The sequence below is a fragment of the Sus scrofa genome, chromosome 15 (assembly GCF_054392235.1).
Source record: "Sus scrofa isolate SSC_HxYL_T2T_F1_AM1 chromosome 15, Sscrofa_HxYL_maternal_Yorkshire_Landrace_v2.0, whole genome shotgun sequence".
NCBI classification, from domain to species: domain Eukaryota; kingdom Metazoa; phylum Chordata; class Mammalia; order Artiodactyla; family Suidae; genus Sus; species Sus scrofa.
In genome coordinates this window covers 47,264,658-47,281,499 of record NC_139397.1, presented here as the reverse complement: position 1 = coordinate 47,281,499, position 16,842 = coordinate 47,264,658, and the positions used below count along the sequence as shown (strand labels likewise).

The following is a 16,842-nucleotide window of genomic DNA, read 5'->3' as shown; positions in this document are numbered from 1 at the left end:
GGTGGGTTTTATTCTGATTATCTAGCTATACATCCTCTGCTATATGTGCAACGCCATTGCGCCAAAGGATGTTGGCTTAATTTTCCTTATCATTTTATTTGAACTGATAATGTCCATCCAGGAAAATCAGATGATGACTACTTAGAACGTCTCAAAAATGTGTTAGGACATCAACATCTTTATTGGTAATTCAGACCTATCCATTATTCCTAAATGACGCCTAACGGGAAGAAGTGAAGCTATATGTTCACACTCAGTGGATGGTTCAGCCTGTTTCCAGGGCCAAGGCTCAGTTTACAACCTCAAGTTGTTCTGTGAAGTTTAAGCGTTTCTCATTTTCAACACCAGGTACACAACTAGAACGTTCCTGACTCTGAGCGATGCACTGGAACCAACCTGGAACTTTCCCTGGGGAAAGTCAGCTCAGAACAAAACACACAGAGGTTTGAGAAGCTAATTCAGAGGGTAGATCCCTACAGAAAACAAGACCATGGATTTACCCATGACTTGTAGGGTCTTCCTGGAATGTCTGCACTTGAGAAATTGAGCAAGAAAGGGGCTCAGTGCACGTGCTGGGGTTTACCTGCACTGGTTAGACCACGTGGGCTTACACGTGGGTTCTGTGTTGCCACCAGGGACCGAGCCTGATGTTATAACGTGATATTGGGAGCAGGTGGACTGGACTCCCTGGGGTGGTGAGTGGCACCTGCAGCCACAGTGGCGGGGGTTACCTTTCTGTCCGGAGACTCCGCCGCCCGCCAGTCATTGAGCTTCAGCTGGTGCAGCTCATCAAACTTCATGCTGACGTCCTGGACGGAGAGCTGCAGCATGTCCCAGTACCCGGCCAGGTCTTGGGAGGTGGGCCTGGGCATAGCGCTCGGGTCCTGCCAACACACATGGGTATTAGAGCGCACACCTGGCGGGGGGGGTGTTCTTCCCACCTGTGCCCTTCAGGGGTAGGGGTCAGGGAGAAGCCCCGCTAGCCCAGGATCTGTGCAGATGTTCAAGAGGGCCCACAAGGAGTCAGTAACTGTTTACGTAAGTATTTGCTGACAGTTAAAAAATCTGAAAAGGCTATTCCTGTGTGATACCAACTCTGCGACACTCTGGAAAAGGCAAAACTATGGAGACAGTAACAAGATCAGTGGTTTGTCAGGGGTTGAGGGGAGGGAGGGATGAGCAGGAAGAGCACAGGGGATTTTTTAGGTCAGTGACACTACTCTGTACAACACTGTCATGGTGGATACACTTGTCTAAATCCAAAGAATGTCCAACCCCAAGATTGAACCCCAGTGTATCTCTGGGTGATGGTGATGTGTTTGTTCATGTAGATTTGTCATGTAGCACAGGTACCATCTGGAGGGGATGTTGATGATGGGGGGGAGCTAAGCATGTGTGGGGTTGGGGGGGTATGTGGGATTTTTCTCTGTATTTTTCACTCAATTTGTCTGTGACCCTAAAATTTCTCTAAAAAATAAAGTTTATTGACCTGATTAAAAAATGGGCAGAGGACCTGAAAAAGACATTTTCCCAAAAAAGCTACACAGGTGGCCAACAGGCACATGAAAAGATGCTCAATGTCACTAATCATCAGGGAAACGTGAATCAGACCACAATAAGATGTCACCTAGCACCTGTCCTAACGGCCATCATCAAAGAGACCACAGAGTACAAGAGCACAGGTGGTGAGGTGGGGCTTGGAGCCACGGCTCTTTCTGATGCTCTCTGAGGGATTTCAGCCCAGATTTCGATGGTCTACACCCTACACATGGACCACGTATTCTGTTGCTCCCACACAGAGGAGGGGACAGGCAGGTCAACCACCTGAAGGAACAGAATCGTCTTGGGGACAAGGTTCCTGTCTTTGGAAGGCACAGGCGTGCCACATATTGGCACACAGGCAGCTGAGGGCCATTGTGACCCTGAGATGGGTTTTGTTTCTGGTCCCAGCACCTGATGGATGTGTGTAGCTGCAGTGAGTTGTCTATACTTAAAACTGGGTGACTCCATGGGATCAGAGGCCAGTGGCCCGATTGTTCTCATCACCCAGTGCTGGCCAGTGGTTGCGCCGTGCATTCTCTGGGCTGACCAGGCCAGCTTGGCCAATTTACCTGCCTGCAGGCACCTGAGTTTGCACCCAGTCTTGGGTGAAGCTTTTTTTTGGGTGTGGTTCCCTTGATTCAGCAGGGGGCTATCTAATATTAAACACAGAAGTTTCTGCTGGGTAAACGTTTATCTGAATTTGCTTAAAATGTGTAATTTCCAGCTTACTTGCAAGTTGCTCACATGAAATACAACAAGAAGTTCTATTTGGTTTGCTTCTGACTTCCTTTAACCTTTGTTTAGTCCATTTGGGCTGCGAGAACCAGGGTACCAGAGACTGAGGGGCTATTTCTCCCAGGGCTGGAGGCTGGATCCAAGACTGAGGACCTGGCAGGTTCAGTGTTCAGTGAGACCCTTTCCTGGCTCACAGGGGGTCTTCCCGCTGTGTCCTCTCATGGGGGAGGGCTGGATGTCTCTAAGTGCACTGTCATAGGGTGACTAATTCATTTTGGGGGCTCCACCCTTATGACCTCATCACCTCCCACAGGCCCCCCCACCATCACATGGGGGTTAGGATTCAACATGCAAATGAGTCCTGGTTCCACAAACGGTCACTTTTTTTGGTCTTTTTTAGGGCCACACCCACGGCATATGGAGGTTCCCAGGCTAGGGGTCGAATCGAAGCTGTATCTGCCAGCCTACACCACAGTCACGGCAATGCAGGATCTGAGTCTCGTCTGTGACTTACACCACAGATCATGGCAGTGCCTGATCCCTAACCCAGTGAGCAAGGCCAGGGATCAAACATGCATCCTCATGGATACTAGTCAGATTTGTTTCCACTGAGCCATGAGCGGAACTCCCCAGAAGGTCACTTTTTGAGCCCTGTCTGTTCTGTGGGATGCAGCCAGATGGCAGCCTGTGCTGATGTGAAGGCATCTCAAGAACTGTCACTTGCACAAAATGCCCTTGTTTTCTCCTCATCCAGAGTGAGAACTGCTATCTGGAGTCATTATTTGTGGTTTGAGGCCTGTTCTCCATTGAGCCACCAGGGGGCAGGCTGGGAGCACGGACCTGAGGACCCTGACACGCAGGTGCAGGTGTGGATGTGAGTGCAGGTGGAGGTGCAGGTGTGGGTTTGGATGCAGGTGCAGGTGTGGGTACAGGTGCAGGTGTGAATCTTGGTGTGGGTGCCAGTGTGAGTGCGGGTGTGGGTGTGGGTGCAGGAATGGGTTCGGGTGCAGCCCACTGGCTTCAATGGCAGGTCCTTTCTGGTGTTGTCTGGATGAGTTGCCCATCGTCCTTCCTAAGTATCTGGTGGATTCTGACATCCCACCGCCATTCCTTGACTTAAAACTATTACAACCTAAAGCTTACAACCGTGGGCAGTTAGGCTCAGGTGAGCACGGCCCCTGCCTGTCCTTTCAGCATCTCTCCTGCCAGCCCTGCTTTGCACCCCTCCGCAACTTTAACAATTGCTCCAGGGTTTTTGTCTAATCCCAGACAGAGGCCAAAAGAAAAGGAAGCAGCTGCACCAGAATTTTTTCAAATTTCACATAAAATGCAATCTGATGGGTAGAAGATGCATCAAAAATATTAGGGTGGATAATTCTAAGTCTAATATTAGCTGCTTCTGGGAGAGGAGACATGGTATTTGATAAGCTTGAATAACGTGACTTTGCTGCATGTAGGGACTACTCTCCCCAACTCTGTGCAGCAGGTGCCACGTTCCCCAGTGGCCTAAGTCAATTCCTAAAAGATAGTAATTAAACAGATCACAGAGGAGGCTAGAAAACGACTGGCCAGCAGGTTAACTGAATGTTTCTGCAGCTATATGTTTCTCTCAGGGACTCTAAACCTGCCTGATCCCCCTTTTAAACGTTGATTATAACATGGTGAACTTAATGGGATTAGTTGGAAAATATTAGAGAAGACGTGTATTTTAATGACCCTGATTAAAAGGGATGAATTGGCAACTCTGATGAGCTCTGCCGCCTTTGATGTGGAAGAACATACTGTAAAGTCACGCCTCCTTGTAAATTTAGAGATGGAACAAAACAAAATCAAATCATCCCAAACCATTGCTATGGGAGGCCTAGCAGAGACCTGCTGTGTTTTAATGAAAAAGTTTGGTCTGAAAGAGGTCAATATATGGATTATAACTAAAAGAGCCTGTAAAGTAATGTGAACTCTATTTAGTTATTTCTCCAAATAATAGAGTACTGTCTTTAGTCAGGTAAGGAAATGTGTGTGTATAACTATGTGTATGTATAATTATGTACATTTCTACATAGATATAGCATATGTAAGCATACATATATATTATATACATGTATTTATTTCCCTTTGATTTTCAGGGAAATTTTCAGAACCAAGTTTAATGTCAACTGTATTAATTTAGTCCATGGTATTTGATTTCACTTCTGAGTGTAAAATATAAGGCCCACAATATTTCTAAAATCTCTTCCTAACCTCTCTAAGTGCAGTGTTTACATATTCTGTTCAAGCCACTTCCCAGCACCATTTTCCTTTGTGGCATCCGAGTGACCCTGGGTTCCTGCATCACCTCCTTCCTCGGGTCTCTAGGGACAGTCTGATGGCAAAGGTGCATCTCATACGTCCTGTCCACCCCAGTCTTCCTGTCCACCCCAGTCCCTCGCCCTCCAACACACCCGGCAGCCTTTCTGCTTTGGCTGCACATTTAAATGGTCCCAGAGCGGGGACGTGTCCCCTGTTCAGGCAATAGGCTGCAAGCACACAGGTGTCTGTAACAGGCACGAGGGGAAAGAATGAACATTCAGTTTGGTTTTGGGTCTGGTGTTATTGAGCATCTACTTACCATGTTCTGTTGGCAAAGCCAATAAAACTGCTGGAATTTCTGGGACATCAGAAGCTGGGCACTTCCAACAGCACTCCTGATCTTACCAAGTACTGTTAAAAAACAAAAACAAAAACAAAAACAGGTTTAAAACTGGGTCAACTGAAAACAAAAGCAAAAGCATCACACAAAGTGGGCATACGCCATTATTCTAGTCTCTTTTCCTGGAGGGTAGAACTTTGAGTTTATCGTGTGAAATACAGGCTATTGTGTGGAATTATCTTTCTGCTCCATTCCTGAACAAGAGGGTGATTCCCACTGACCAAGTGCCAGCTACCAGGATGTGTCAGTGTTTAGTTTGGGAAGTGTATGGTTTGGGAATTTAGTCTGGAAAGTTTAACACCACCGAGACCTTGGGGGTCAGTGGGGTGACCCGTCACTCCAACCCGCTCACAGCACAACTTGATCACGGTGGAGGCGTCCTACTTGGTCTTGGTGTGAACATTCCCCTTGGTGTGCCAAGCCCCCCCCCCCACTTTTAGGACATACAAAGGGTCAGTTTAACCTACAAGCCACTTCCAGGTTGTAACACTTTAATTCATCAAATAGTACTTTGAAAAGGTAACTATTATAGCTTTGTCAGTGGAAAGGATTTAGCCAATTAAAGGACAGGTATGACAACTCCGGGAGTTTACTGTATAAATAAAAGACTTCATGCCTGAAATTCTGGAGAAAAGCCACACCCACAACCTCCAGGTGCTTGCATGATCCCCATCTTTCTGCCCCAACCTTAGCCTGTGTAAACATCACCATTGTTTTGGAAATAATAGCTTTGGTGGATCCCAGCTCCCATGATTCTCAAAAGCACTTAGGAATCTGTTGGAAAACATTTCTGGCCACTAGACTAGGGCCCGTTTATCTCTGATGTTTTATTGCCTGAAGCAACAATTGCCAGTCATTCCCCCAAGGTTACCTGGGACCTGCCTGAGGGGCCAGAACGGATCCCTCCATCTGCTCAATTTCATCTCCTCTTTTGGGTCCTCCTCGAGACGTGTGCAGAACACAGATAACAAGCAGCACACCAGACCCCCCAAACTCCAAGTTCAGTAGTTCAGCACATCCCCACGGCCTTGTATGGGAAGGGGGGTGGCAAGCTTGTCTCTGACGCCCGGTGGAAAGCATTCAGGAAAAGGGGCGCTTAGCCTGCAGATGTGGCCATGATGAAGCAGAGACAGACCCATCACCACCTTCAGGCTCCGGGACAGAATGTTCCACCTCCCGAAGTTCTATGGGATTTGCCCACAGAGGCCAGACCTACCAGCACGTGAGGGACTGGAGGGTTGCGTACAGGCAGGTCCCTGCTCGGGGGTCTGGGCTGGGCCTGCAACCCAGCATCTCCACCAGCTCCAGGTTGTGGGCTGGTCCCCTCGGCCCTTGAACGCTGCTGGCTTGGAGGGTGTCCATGAACGTGTGAGCCAAGTCCAGAGACATAAACTCCATTTCGCTGGCTCCCTCCCAAATTTCCCCAAACGTTAATGATTTTGACAGGCAGGCTCCAAAACAATGGCTCAAGGCTCATTCAACATGCATTAGAGACTGGCATCAAAGACTGACCCGTGACAGCACCGCCACACTGCAAGGGACCCTGTCCCTGGGCCTCCCTCTGGGGAGACGGGGGTCACAGGTGTGGTCAGGAAGGGCCTCAGCAGCCACGTAACGAAGTATCCCATGTCCCAGAAACAGACCTGCTGCTGTGAAGGGCGCTAAGGACACGTTCTAACGTAACAGAAACCAGCCTCAAAGCAGGAGGGGCAGCCCACCATCCATGTTTGCCAGCTGAGGATCTGCTTGTACACAACACGTTCTTAACGTGGTTTTCTGCTGGGTAAGATAAAAGACCCCAACCCTTAATTTGCCTGTATTCTCTCACTTGCCTGTCGGTTGTTGTTCCCCAAAGTTTCACACACACTTTAGTTGGAAGGAAAGTATCACAAATGCCCCCCTCCACCGCCCCCATCACATCCCTGTGAGGATATGCTGGTTTTCCTGACCCGAGGTAGCCAGTGCCTCCCCCACCACCATCCGGTACCACCACAGCACCCTTATCATTGCTAAGAAATTCATAATTCATCTAAAGTCGTCTAATTCTAGATTGCTCCTAGAATATTAGAGTTAGAAAGGGTAACCTCTAATACAGGTGCATTATTGGGACCGCACTCTGGCATCCTTTCAGACTTAAAAAAAAAAAAGGATGTTGTCTTGTCACCACCCTGACACCTGTGCCTTATCTATCCATCACCAGAGGGCTGCTCCCCCAGCCCCTCCATCCCACACAACGCTCACTGGCTCTGCCTCCAGCCCCGCAGGGGGAGGGGCGGGGGGAGGGGAGTGGAGAGGGGGCACAGCCTGGAAGGGGGAAAGGATTTGTTCGCAGTTTGTTCACAGTTTGACCCACAGTGAGTTCATTTCTGCAGCTTTGATCTTGACTGCTGAGTGGAAACAATCTGTGGTTTTGAAACGTTGCATTTCCACTAGTGACCCCACAGCCAGCATGGCTGGTGAGAACCTTTAAAGAGACTTGTTTAAACCAGCAGGGATACAGAAATGCTTGGTTAAATGCACTTCTTTTTACTGACTCTGTGCTTCCTCAAATGGCAATTAAAAAGCCAATCAGTTTTACACCATTTGAAGTTTTGATCCCTAATTCTCATATTCTTAAAGCACACGTCAATGGAAGTATAAAAACTTCAATTTATAATCTGCAGCACAGTGTGGCCGGGGGACATCTTGGTGGTGACTTGACATGGTGGAGAGTTATCATAATGGCATATTGATCATTGCTCCAGAGAGAATGAATGTTGGAGTGTGGCTCATGCACGAATGGCTGCAAACGGCGGAAGGATGGAGCTGCTTGGTGAATGAGGATGAGCCTGACACCTTCATGTAAATATCTTCCTATGATTGCAACGAATTTGAGGTGAAAATCCACTTTCTTCTTTTCCACTCCCCTCCCCTAATTTTGTCATCGTTTAGACACCGTCTTTCAAGAGTGGCAGATAAGGGCTCATGTTCATCAAATGCAAATCTACAGAGAACCTGAGCCAACCTTGCCTCTGATGGATGAAGACATCTGATTAACTTACCTGCTCTCTTAATTTATTTTTCATGCATCCTCTGAAATTGCCAATTCAATCTAAATGTGCTATGACGTGCCGGGACAACATGGACACTGTTCTTTCCTTCTAAAACGTGAAGTGGGTTTTGTGGAATCTGCAGACCGACTGGAATGATCACTTGAGGGTTTCCCACCCTTGGACCCCTCGTCTGCCTTCCTGAATATTTTGTAGAGCAGGCTGCTTCCACAAAGCTCCTCCCTTCAAGAGTGAAAGCTTCCTTATTCTCCTGTTTCCTGAGCACATGATTCTCTCCAAGCTCCAGTTTGCCTGCGGCCACAGCTCCATCAGCTCTCAGCACATCCTTAGCAAGAGCTGGACACAGGAGTTCCTATTGTGGCTCTGTGGTAACGAACCTGACTAGTACCCATGAGGATGTGGGTTTGATCCCTGGCCCCACTCAGTGGGTTAAGATCTGATGTTGCCGAGAACTCTGGTGTAGGTCGCAGACGTGGCTTGGATCCAGTGTTGCTGTGGCTGTGGCTGTGGCTGTGGCCGGCAGCTGTAGCTCCAATTCGACTCCTAGCCTGGGGACTTCCATATTCCTTGGGTATGAACTTAAAAAGACAGGGAAAAAAAAAAAAAAGCTGCGATACAGCAGGGGCTGGCTTTCCCACCAGACAGCGGCTATTGTTTGACTGTATGATGTGTCAGATCCCCAAGGCTGGCGGTGGCCAGTGCCCAGAGCCATCACCCTTAGGCCTGTCCTTCCTTTGTCATCTTCTCCGCAATGGTGCAGTTTCTCTGTGCCCATGTCCTCATCCCCTGCACTCTGATGTGGTCCCTGCATCCTCAGGGTCACCTGACATCCTGTCATCTGCTCTTCTTGGTGCCGACTACACAGTGATAGAGCCAGACAGCTCCCATCAGGGACAGTGGCACCTCAGCAGGGAAGGGGTCGGGAGACCCAGGCTGAACACGGATTCCTAGCTCTTTCACTAAGGTGACTAGTGATGCTGGGGGCCCTCACTGCTCTGTCAGTAAAAGGAGATCCTTAGCTGAGGAAATCAGCAAAGCCGCCAACTCTGCGAGTCTGCGGGTCCGGGCAGGAGATCAGGAGGTCTTCAGATTATTCTCTGTGGGGGCAGAGCTGTTCTGGGGGCAAGAGAATGTCCCAGGACATCTCAAAAGCCCCTGCTGTTGAGTTCCTCATGACATTCATCTCACTGTGGACTTGTTCGAGAGGATCTCGGTGGCTCTGGAACAATCTCTTTTATTTCAGAAAAATCTACTATATATATATACTTTTTTTGCTTTTACTTTATGCCACATACTTTACGTCATTTGGTTTAACATAATACAAAAATCCCCAAACACTAGTCTAGTGATAGTTTACAATCCCTCCAGAACATATCTATTTATGCCTTAACAACAGGAAGCCTGCTTTAACGTGACTTAAACCAGTATTTAACTGGGCTCATGATGCTTTTATTAACCGCACAGGGTTGGCTGAATCTAAATTCACTCAATCAATTCAGTGAACTGTGATTACAGAATTACAGCTTGGGAAAAAAGTTCTCTCATGTAATGGAAATTTCAATATTCTGACCTCAGGGTTTTGATTCAACAGCCATTTCCTCTAATCTTCAGTTTTTAAAAGGGCCATACGCGATAACCTTGTCTCTGTTCTTAAAATGAGGACGAAAATGGAAGCTGCTCTTACCTTTAAAACATTACTAGGGAAACATCTGCGCTTGATCAACACAGTGCTAGGCGTGTATGTGCAAAACAGGCCGTGGAGGTGTATAACCTGTGTTTTGTCATCTTTGTTCACAGATAAAACTGGACAGTTAGGAGATTAAGAAAATCACAGAGGGTCAAGTAGCCCTCATCTCTCGTGTCCGAGCCACATGGAAATGCACTCACGTGCAGTCTTCAAACAGTGGTGGGAAAACCCACACAAAGTCACAGTTACTGAGCTGGTGTCCTCGGACTGGAGCTCAGGGGTCCTCGCAGACGTGCTGAGGGCCCTCTGGGTTTTTAGAGACTGCACTTTGTGAAGGAGTGGGGTTGTGAAGTCTGTGGAGACTGCCGCCTCTTCCTCCTCCTTCCCCTTCTGACTCTGTCTGCAGAGGCTGCACCGCTGGCCAATAGCCCACACAGCCAGTGTGATGGTTCCAGGGGCCTGATCTCAGGTGAGAGCGGGGGCAGAGCATTGGGAAAATGCAAGGCTGTTCCCTCCTTTAAGAAGCACGTGCCCCCAGGGCATTGGAGACAGCAGAGCCAGGGACTCTGAGAAGTGGTGGCCCAGGGTCCCCCCCGCCCCCGCCCCCCACCCGGCAAAGTTCATGTCGAGAAGGTCTTCCTGAAGGGTCCCCTGGCTGGTCTCCGCCTCTGCTTGTGCTCTTGACGCTACTTTCTCATCACATCCCCTCTCCTCACCCTGCCTGCTGGTCCATGGACAAGACCCACCTCCCCTCGAGGACCAGCCCAGACATTGCCATGGTGCCAGCACAGAGTTTCCCTGCTGACAGCATGGCTCACACGGAGGTTCCCAGGCTAGGGGTCCAATCAGGTCTACTGTTGCTGGCCTATGCCACAGTCACAGCAATGCCAAATCCAAGCCGCGTCTGCGACCTACACCACAGCTCACGGCAAAGCCAGATTCTTAACCCACAGAGCGAGGCCAGGGATTGAACCCACAACCTCATGGTTCCTAGTTGGATTCGTTTCCACTGTGCCACGATGGGAGCTCCAGACTCTGAGCTTTTAAAGCACTTTATCTACTCGTATTGCACTGACCATCTCTCACTTGCTCTAAGTCCTCTGTCCTGGTCCTATTCTCCCTCCCTTAGCTCACTGCACTTCTAGACGCCACCTGCTCATGGTTTGCACCCACCTGCCCTCCACGGATGGCTCACAGTGTGTATTCAGACAACACCTGCTGGGTGTTACAGGATGCAGAGAGTCCAGAAGAAGGTCCCAAAGGTTCAAAAGGGACTTTAAGAACCTTGTTTAGGAGTTCCCGTCATGGCGCAGTGGTTAACGAATCCGACTAGGAACCATGAGGTTGCGGGTTCGGTCCCTGCCCTTGCTCAGTGGGTTAACGATCTGGCATTGCTGTGAGCTGTGGTGTAGGTTGCAGACGCGGCTCGGATCCCGAGTTGCTGTGGCTCTGGCGTAGGCCGGTGGCTACAGCTCCGATTGGACCCCTAGCCTGGGAACCTCCATATGCCACGGGAGTGGCCCAAAGAAATAGCAAAAAGCCAAAAAGCCAAAAAAAAAAAAAAAAAGAAAGAACCTTGTTTAGGAAGATAGACTTGATGGACGGCAGGCATTCTGCCCCCCCCCCCCCCTTGTTGATGGAAAAACTTGTTCTCCAGAGGCCTAACCCTAGGACAACTGCAGTTCAAACACCATTATCCTAAGCGATGGCATCTCATTGTTGATTTGGGACACTGTAGATCATCAAATCGAACAGCATATACAGTACATAGTCTCAGAATTTTCTTGAATGCCCTTAGTCCCAGAATTTTCTTGAATGCCCCCAGTGACAAGAAAATCATAACTTATCATGACAATGCTTCACCTCTTAATTCCCAGAAGCCAAGGGACAGCCATGCAAGTGTATCACTCGGGGGTTCCTGCTGGTGCACACATGGGAGCCACAGCTACAGAGAATCAGAATGAGGTCAGTGGTCGGGGATAGGGGCTCCACGTTTCCTAAAATATCAGAAGCAGCCAGTGGGTAGAATATGGGGGGGGGGGCAGCGTGGGGAGAAAGCCCCCAGAAACGGAGCTTTAGGGTTTAACAGCGTCAGGCAGTGTGGTAAGAAGATGCTCCGACTGGGACCTTATTCCACTGCTCTGCGCTGTGGATCATGGGGTGAGATTTTAACCTCTCCGAACCTCAGTTTCTCTGTTGCTGTAGTGGTGACAATAGTTTCTAAGTATCACATTCGCTGAGCCCTTGAAGATGTGAGTGAGGCACTTAGTATAGTCCTTGGCACAGTGCTCAGCACACGCTGGCTGAGAGATTTCTTTTTAACAAAACGATAATCCTTGAAGAAATAATAACAGAATCAAAGGTACACACTAAATATGGAAAATCACATAAGGCAGGTTTTGCTCTGTGTTATCTTACAAACACACCAAAGACTAATGCCTCCATATCTTCCACACCCAGAGGGAGGCCAGACCCTCTGGGAGCTACCCTCAACAGTGTACATTCAAGGGATCAGAGAGTAAGATGCCACACGTCTAAGATGACAAGGCTTAGCTCTCACTGAACTTTCCCCACCTCCTCCTCTTCAGAGGCGTTCCACAGAGAAGCCACAGGATATAGAAAATATATCCTGACGATCCACCTCAGGCTTGTGCCTTTCGGGTCCTGAACCCGGGGCACCAGCCCCAGGCCTCCTGCAGGAGTGAGCGCACAGCTGCTGCAGTTGGCTTCATTCAAGTTCCCTGTCCGCTCAGGCAATTTGGTCTTTTGTGGGTTATCCTTGTGATAAAGACGGTAAATCCCTGTTACCGTCACACAGTTGCACCAGCTCAAAGCACATGCAGATACAAGAAAAGAAGCTGTGGGAAGCGAGGGATGTTAAATATCGGAATTGTGAGCAATCACCATGGGACTTGCCCTCCGCAGGTGACACTCGTCAGGCACACGCGGGGCAGCCACAGCCGGAGACCGGCCGCATGTCCTCCGACACCCTCAGTGTCTAATGCCACCTTGGAGGCAGACCACATAGAATTTGATGACCAAGAGAGAAATGAGGGAGAATGGAATTTAAGGGCGACCTCCCCCTTTCTCCCTAAGTTAACACCATAAGTTCTAACAACTAAAGATCAACACAACAACCATTTCCTGAGTCCTCAGGGTTGGTGCCATGTGCTCTGTAAGTTACAGTCCTCGTAATTTCGTCCTCCTGTGTCCACTTCTGGATTATTGACATAATCTATTACAGTGGACAGCTAGACTTGCAACGCCGGGGCGATGTTACAAAGGACACCAGGGGTCATTCTGAACTTCAGAATTTATAGTCCTCTAGCAAAAGTACAGAAGACTTCATGGAAAAAGAAAAAAAATCAAAGAGAGCAAGTGTTGTCAAGACATTTAGAATCTCCTTTGTGAAACTGTATTTTGGTAAAGATGAATGTTAGTTCTAAGTATATTCCCATCATTCTGTGGTCTTCTTGGTCTATTATCAAAGATGGAGGATTTGTTTAGAAATCAAAACGGCATATGCTGTGCTGCTTCTAGACAGTCCTGATGGGAAGTTTTCTCAGGGACATGGGAAATGCATGGAACCCACCTGCCCTGTGGTCGGGGAGCTGGCATGCTCCATCACTAGTGGCTGGTTAACTGTTTACCACTTGCTAACTTTTCTTTGGCGTAAAGCCAGAGCAATTTCTCATAAACGTGGGACCGTGACGCAGCTAGAAGAAATGCTCTCTGAAACGCTCCACATCAAGTCCTTGCCAGGATTCAAGAGATGTGGCAGGAGGAGGATGAGATAAACTCCACGACCAAGAACACTGGTAGCAATACCTGTCCCCTTATCTAACCAAACCCAACCCAGATCCCTTCACTATCGCAGCAATTACTTCTCTGTCCACTTACTGCGAACTTTACTTGGAATTGTTGGGCCACGTAGGAAGCACTCTTTCTTCAATTTACTCCAGGATCAAAGGGACTTCCTGCGGATTCTCTCATTTGCTAATTTGCTTTACAGAAACATTAGAGTGTCTACAGAGCCTTGGGACACTGGCTGACCCAGACACTTACTTTCTTCGGAGAGGTCATTTTCTTCGGCTTCCCGCTCCATCTCTTTACACCAGCCTTCCATCCTCTTCGTCTCTGTGTGCAGCAGCTTCAGAAACCAAGAGCCATCCCTGCGGCACGGGGACATGCGTCCGCTGTCCACTGTCTCCAGGGACGGCTCCAGCCAGGGGTCAGGCGGGGGCAGGTTGGCAGTGTCCACGGGGGCCCTGTAGTCTTCACGGTAACTGAAGAGCCCCTGCGTCCGGACGGTCCGCACGGCCCCGTACTGGGTGGGGGTGCTGGGCTCCGAGTGCCTCTGGAAGGAGGACCCAAACTGCAGGCCCTTGTCCTCCGTGGCAATGTGTCCTGGAAAGCCCTCCAGCTCTAGGTCCGCCTGCACCGCGGCCGTCACGCTGTTGGAACGCTTGAAACGCCCGTGTCTGCAAAGGAGGGAGAGAGGACGGATGGGAGTCTTTCCGAGGTGACCAGGTGCAGCAAGCCAGGGCTTGCAAATAACTAACCTCTAACTTACATCTATGATGCAATGTCTAAAGAGCGCCCACTTCGGACTCCTGGTCACTGCAGAAAAGGATGAGGGTCAATGTGTCCCCTGCAGCCCTGCTCCCCGGGTGGCCGCCTGCCTTTCAGGAACACACTTCCGGGTGTGGCTCATACACAAAGTGAGGCCCTGCTGCTTCTTTACTGTATACAGTTCTTTCATGTGATAACATCTGTGTCCTGTGAGTTCTGTCCATATCACATTTCAGGATACGGGCTTCTTCTTTTACCTGAATAAAGTAATATCCTGATTATGGCTTTTGTGCCAAATAATGAATTCAAATTCTGACTTCAGCAGGTGTTTTAAAAACATTTTCACTGCATGTCTTTGAATGTCACCCACTCCACATGGCCAGTTACTGAAATGATTGGCAGAAACGAGCTTATAATTGGAGTCCAGATTTTGCTGGTGAGAACTGTGTGTACGCCCGGGCACATGTGCGTCTGCACATCCAAACTACGCCCAAGCTATACATTTTGGCTCACACCAACTGGCCCCACAGATGGCACAGCTGTGGGTGCAGCTGGTTAATAGATTTGCCACTTGTCTCCTTTGCTGGAGGCAGAGGAGCCGAGAACGAGCCTCCAGGGGGGCAGGAGGCAGCAAGCCCAGATCCCCAGGTGCAGACAGCGTCTGGATTCCGAGAGGTCTTAGGGAAGCTATTAGTTTGTGCTCTGAATTCCTTTGCAATAAAAACCTCTGCAGGTGGGTCCTAAAATTCTCCACTGTGGGCCAATCACTGGGGCTTCCACCAGATACTAACTGGAGTTTAAGATGTAATGTGCTTGTCAAAATTTGGTCTTATGAAACTGATGAGATATGCTGTTTTAAATATAAAATTAATTAATCATACTGCTCTTGTTAAGGAACAATCCTGTAAAGGAGTCCCTTTGAAGTGTAACAACCCCCACCCAGCTAAGCTCTTCACTCTCCCTCTCTCTTTCTTTCTTTTTCTCCTTTTCCTTTTTTTTTTTTTTTCTTTTTTGGCCACACCTGCAGCATATGGAAGTTCCAGGGCCAGGGATCAAATCTGAGCCACAGCTTTGACCTAGGCCAGAGCTTGCTGGACAAGCTCCTCTGAGACAAGCTGGATCACTAAGCCACTGTGCCACAGTGGGAACTGCTCTTCCTTTTCATTTTAACATGATAAGGTGAGAAAACACGGTTTGCTTTACCCTCAGCCCGGGTTTTTTCCCTTTGGATAAAGGATTTGACATTCAGAGCTGTCAGCCACTCTGCTTTCGTAGGTGGTAAATTACTTCGGAAAAAATTATTCCCTGGCTGCTTGCAAAAACAAGGCACTGGAGGATGTAAATTCATACTTGAGCGATGTAAACTGAAAGGTATAAATATATGACCCTGTTCCACAAGAGGCCTGAATTATTGATGGGCAGCATGGTTTTGACACCGGCACGCAGACTTTCGGCAGACACGAGGTATTTCGAGGGGCTGGTTACCTACCGTTTCTCATCTTCCACCTGCACCCCGACAGAGTGGTATTCCCGTAGGCCTCGGCTCTCCGTGTCAGAATCTGTAGCTGTTTCCACCTAATTCAACACAGAACATCTTATTTTAGCACCAAGATATGGGACCTGGGCCAGGGACTATTTGTGTGTGTGTGTTCGTTTGCTGTAATTAATTATGCATTTGTTTAATTAATGCAGAGATGGACTCGACCCAGTAAAATCACAAAGAGAGGGAAATGCATTCATATAGGGGTAATTTCCTGTTGCTACTGTGTTTCACCAAGTTCTGTATCATCACTTGAACTTCACGCTGCACTTCAGTCTTTTAAAGGTATGCTAATAAAACTGCTTAGTTGGATTGCATTACTACAGGACTTAAAAGCTCTTACCACACCCTACAGTAAAGCGGGTACAGATTGGACCAGATACAGCTAAGAGCAACACACAAGCAAGTTCATAGAATTTTATGGATGGCTGTTTCCACATACAAGAGCACACAGAAGGAGCTGAAGCGTTTCCCGGACACTGAGGCAACCCCTCCATCTGATCCTGTGGAGAGCCGCCTCCCGCCTCCCATTTGCCGGCAAAGCCCTGCCCAGAGCGGGGCGAGGTCAGAACAGAATGGAAATTGTGTATTCTACATGTTGCAGTTGTATTTGCCCAAATCTCCTGAACCCACGAAGCATTTTACATTCATCAGAGGTGTAAAGTCAACACAAAGAGAATCCTAGTAGCGTGCATTTTTTCCCTAAGAAACAAACAAGCAAACAAACAACCCCCCCCCCAAACCCTCCAAACTCTCAGTATGAAAAATTTGCAGGACTGTAGGCTAGTTTAGTTATAAAAATTATTCCAGCTACTAGACTGTCCCTTTTCTTTTTCTTAATAAAAAATATTACCTACTGCACCAAAAGGACTTTTGACCCCAATCCAAAATGTCATAACTAAGCTATAAAACACAACTTTTCTTAAAAACATTAATGATTGCCATGAGGGGTAAGATACAAGCCATTAAATGAATAACTGTGACACTCCCTTCTGTGATTTATGAGTAAAAGGTGTACTTGACAATTAGG

At 48.3% G+C, this 16,842-nt stretch overlaps 1 protein-coding gene across 18 annotated transcripts in view; it reads right to left on the bottom strand.

Moving 5' to 3' along the window:
* The window catches only part of DLGAP2 (DLG associated protein 2), a 666,739-nt gene that overhangs the window by 4,083 nt on the left and 645,814 nt on the right, over window positions 1–16,842 (bottom strand). For all 18 annotated transcript variants that reach the window (XM_084998159.1, XM_084998164.1, XM_021074622.2 and 15 more), the window contains 4 exon segments: window positions 15,762–15,847; window positions 13,766–14,181; window positions 4,883–4,974; window positions 732–884 (listed from right to left, as the gene is read on the bottom strand). In XM_084998159.1, the coding sequence (XP_084854285.1) occupies window positions 732–884; window positions 4,883–4,974; window positions 13,766–14,181; window positions 15,762–15,847 (747 nt within the window).